The sequence below is a fragment of the Carlito syrichta genome, unplaced genomic scaffold, assembly GCF_000164805.1.
Source record: "Carlito syrichta isolate Samal-C Ts95f unplaced genomic scaffold, Tarsius_syrichta-2.0.1 Scaffold57721, whole genome shotgun sequence".
Lineage (NCBI taxonomy): Eukaryota > Metazoa > Chordata > Mammalia > Primates > Tarsiidae > Carlito > Carlito syrichta.
Window position 1 is genome coordinate 20,073 of NW_007001817.1, and position 3,469 is coordinate 23,541.

General features: G+C 44.2%; 1 protein-coding gene across 1 annotated transcript in view; it reads left to right on the forward strand.

Moving 5' to 3' along the window:
* Positions 1–781: 781 nt before the first annotated feature.
* Positions 782–3,469, forward strand: part of NLRP11 (NLR family pyrin domain containing 11) — a 30,381-nt gene continuing 27,693 nt past the window's right edge. The window contains exon 1 of the mRNA XM_008050060.1: positions 782–1,058. Coding sequence (XP_008048251.1) covers positions 782–1,058 — 277 coding nt within the window. The remainder of the gene's footprint in view (positions 1,059–3,469) is intronic.

Sequence of the window (3,469 nt, forward strand, 5' to 3'; positions counted from 1 at the left end):
AGACCATCATTCTTAGTGATCTATCATAGAAACAAAGGACCAAATACCACATGTTCTCACTCAACAGAGGACCTGAACATTAATCACAATAGCATAAGGGAGGGATTGGCAGTTGCAGGACACTGTCAAGTAAGGGGGAAGTGAGGGCATGTAACCACACAAAGGGTACCTGGTCCTAAACCAGGGGAAGTGAGGGCCAGTTGGAGATCCAGACTTCATCTGAACATACATCACCTATGTGCACAATCCTGACTTGTACCCTACATCTTTATAATAAAATAAACAAGAAGACAACCAAGCTCTGCACAGATTATGCCAGCACAGGGCAGTCTCATACACAAAAGCATATCTTGTAAGAGACCATAAGTATAGATTTCTGAGCTGTACAGAGGTGGCACTCAGTTACAAAAGAAACACTTTCCCCCAAACATTTTTATGTTACACTCTTTTATCAAAGCCTAAATGCTATTCAATAATGGGGGGCAATTTTGACAACAAGGATGCTGCCTTTTAACACAATGGATGTTCCACATTTATTTCAACCTAGATGTCTATCAGGAGCAATTGACAAAGTCTTTGACCCAGCAAGAAAAAGTTCAGGTGTGTTATAGATGGCTTGTCAAAAAGGAGCTCATATCAGAGGACAAGAATTTTTCACAATGCCAACTTGGGATGAGCAGGTACTACCATGTAGCTTGATTCTGATTGTGTATCTGTGTTTTAGACTCCTTATCCCTAGAATTCCCTTCTCTCTGAAGTCTGACCTCGTGGGAGAAGAAAGATGGCAGAATCGGATTCTGCAGACTTTGACCTGGTGTGGTATCTAAACGATCTCAGTGACAAGGAATTCCAGAGTTTTAAGAATTGGTTTGAACAAGAGACTGTGCAGTTTGGACTGCCACAGTGCCCACGGATTAACCTCAGGATGACCAGACAGGATGTGGCCAACGTGTTGACCACGTCTTATGAGGCACAGCACACCTGGAATGTGATGGTCAGCATATTCCAAAAGATCCGCCGTGAGGATCTCTGTGAAAAGATCAATGATAGGCGAAACCGTGAGTGGGGGCATTTGCCGGGTGGGTAGGGATATGGGGAAGTTGGCAAGAAGCTTGGTGGCTTTGGTAAGTGACTTCTCCACCCCCAGGGTGCCCATCTTCAGACCTGGTCAGTGATGGAGTGAACGTGAGCTGTGTCCTGTCCTGTAACTGGTTCCACCCCTACTTTCTGCTTTCGTGATAACTGCCTTTTGTGAAAGTAGCTAGCCAAGGTTAGACCCACTCTGAGAATGTGCTTAAGTGAGGGTAGATGTCTGCTCTACTCTAGAGCTCACTAGAGCCTCAACCTCCTGGGCTCAGTTGCTCCTTCTATCTCAGCCTCCCAGGTAGCTGGGACTCCAGGTGCATGCCACCATGCCCAGCTTAAACTAGGGTAGTGGCCTACATGGAACTTTGTTCTAGAACCATAAGATCAGACCCAAGAAATGCAAGATTATGGAGAGCTCATTTACTGGGTATTCTCTTAAGCACATCGTGTTCATTGGCTCCTTCAGTCATTGCCAAGCATCTCAGAAATAGATATAATTATGTAGCCAAGTTGAAAAACTGAATGTTTGAGAGGCTGAGGGAACTTAACAAGGTTATGCATCCAGTTCAAAGTCCCCTAGGTAGCAGAGCTAAGACTCTAAGTTAAATATAACTGACACTATTTTTATTTAGCTTTTTAAATTTATTTTTTGATGTTATTTATTTATTTATTTTTGAGTTGGAGTCTCACTCTGTCACCCAGACTGGAGTGCAGAGGCCGTTCCCGGCCACTGCAACCTTGACCTGCTGGGCTCCAGTGATCCTTCCACTTCAGCCTTCCAAGTAGCTGGAACTACAGGCACATGCTACCATGCCCAGCTAATCTTTTATTTATTGTAGAGATGAGGTCTTACCAAGTTGTCCAAGCGGGTTTCGAACCCGCGGGCTCAGGCACTCCACTCACCTCAGCCTCCCAAATTGCTGGGATTACAGACTGAGTCACCGAGCCTGGCTTATTATTAATTTATTTAGAGGCAGGGTCTTGCTCTGTTGACCAGGTTGGAGCTCAGTGGTATGATCATGGCCCACTACAGCCTTGAATTTCTGGGCTCAAATGATCCTCCCATCTCAGCCTCCTGAGAAACTGGGACTTCAGATGCACACCACCACACAGAGCTAATTTTTAAATTTTTTTGTAGGGCTGGGATCTCACTATGTTGCCCAGGCTGGTTTCAAACTCCTGGTGTCAAGTAATCTTCCTGTCTCACCCTCCCAAAGCATTTGGATTACAGGCTTGGGCCCCTGTGCCTGGCCATAAAGGATTCAATTTCCAGGCTTTCTTGTCATATCTTTCCCATCTGTGGTCTATTCTGCATTTGTCTGAAAAGACTTACAGGGACCAACCAGGCAGGTCTTGAAAATATGCAAAGTAGCTGCCATCTCTACACAAAACATGGATTCAGGTTTACTACTATCCCGCAGGTCTGATTTTTCAGACAGCTACAATGGTTATCAACTATTTTTTTAAATTGGGGTCTCATTCTGTCATCCTGGCTGGAATGAAGTGGCATAATCATGGCTCACCACAGCCTCGACCTCCTAGGTTCAGACAATCCTTCCACCTCAGTTTCCTGAGTAGCTAAGACTACAGGGATGTACCGCCATGCCCAGCTAATTTTGTGTGTGTGTGTGTGTTTTAGAGATGGGGTCTCACTACATTGCCCAGGCTTGTCTCCAATTCCTGGGCTAATGAAATCCTCCCCCAAAGTGCTGAGCTGGACTTGGCTTTCATTTTTCACATCTTATCCCATATAAATAAAATATATGGATAGCCAGAAAAAAATCTAATACATAGCATAGAATATTCAAAGAGTATCAAAAAATGAGAATAGAAAAAGTCACCTGGAGTCATCTTCCTTGAGCTCTTTCCAGGGTTAACAGCTTTATCCTTCTGTAACTTTCTGTGCAGGTAGACAGACATGAGAGCAGAAAATATGAGCACACTATACACATTATGTTTGGACTCACCTTCATTTACCAAGCTTCACATAAACATATTCAAATAATGTTAAAAATACCTTAAACTGTCCTCATTCTAGAGCTCACTCCCAACAGGTGACAATATGTCAGTTTCTGTAGGAATTCTCCCAGAGTTTTATAATTAATTTTTGTCAATATATCTAGGTAGGAGAGTAATTTTTTTTTTTGAGTTGGAGCCTCACTCTGTTGCCCAGACTGGAGTGCAGTGGCATGGTCCTGGCCACTGCAACCTTGACCTGCTGGGCTCCAGCAATCCTTCTGCCTCAGCCTTCTAAATAGCTGGAACTACAGGTGTGTGTTACCATGTGCAGCTAATTTTTTTGATTTATTGTAGAGATGAAGTCTCAGCAAGTTGCCCAGGTGGGTCTCGAACCCGCGGGCTCAGGCAATCCACTCACCTCAGC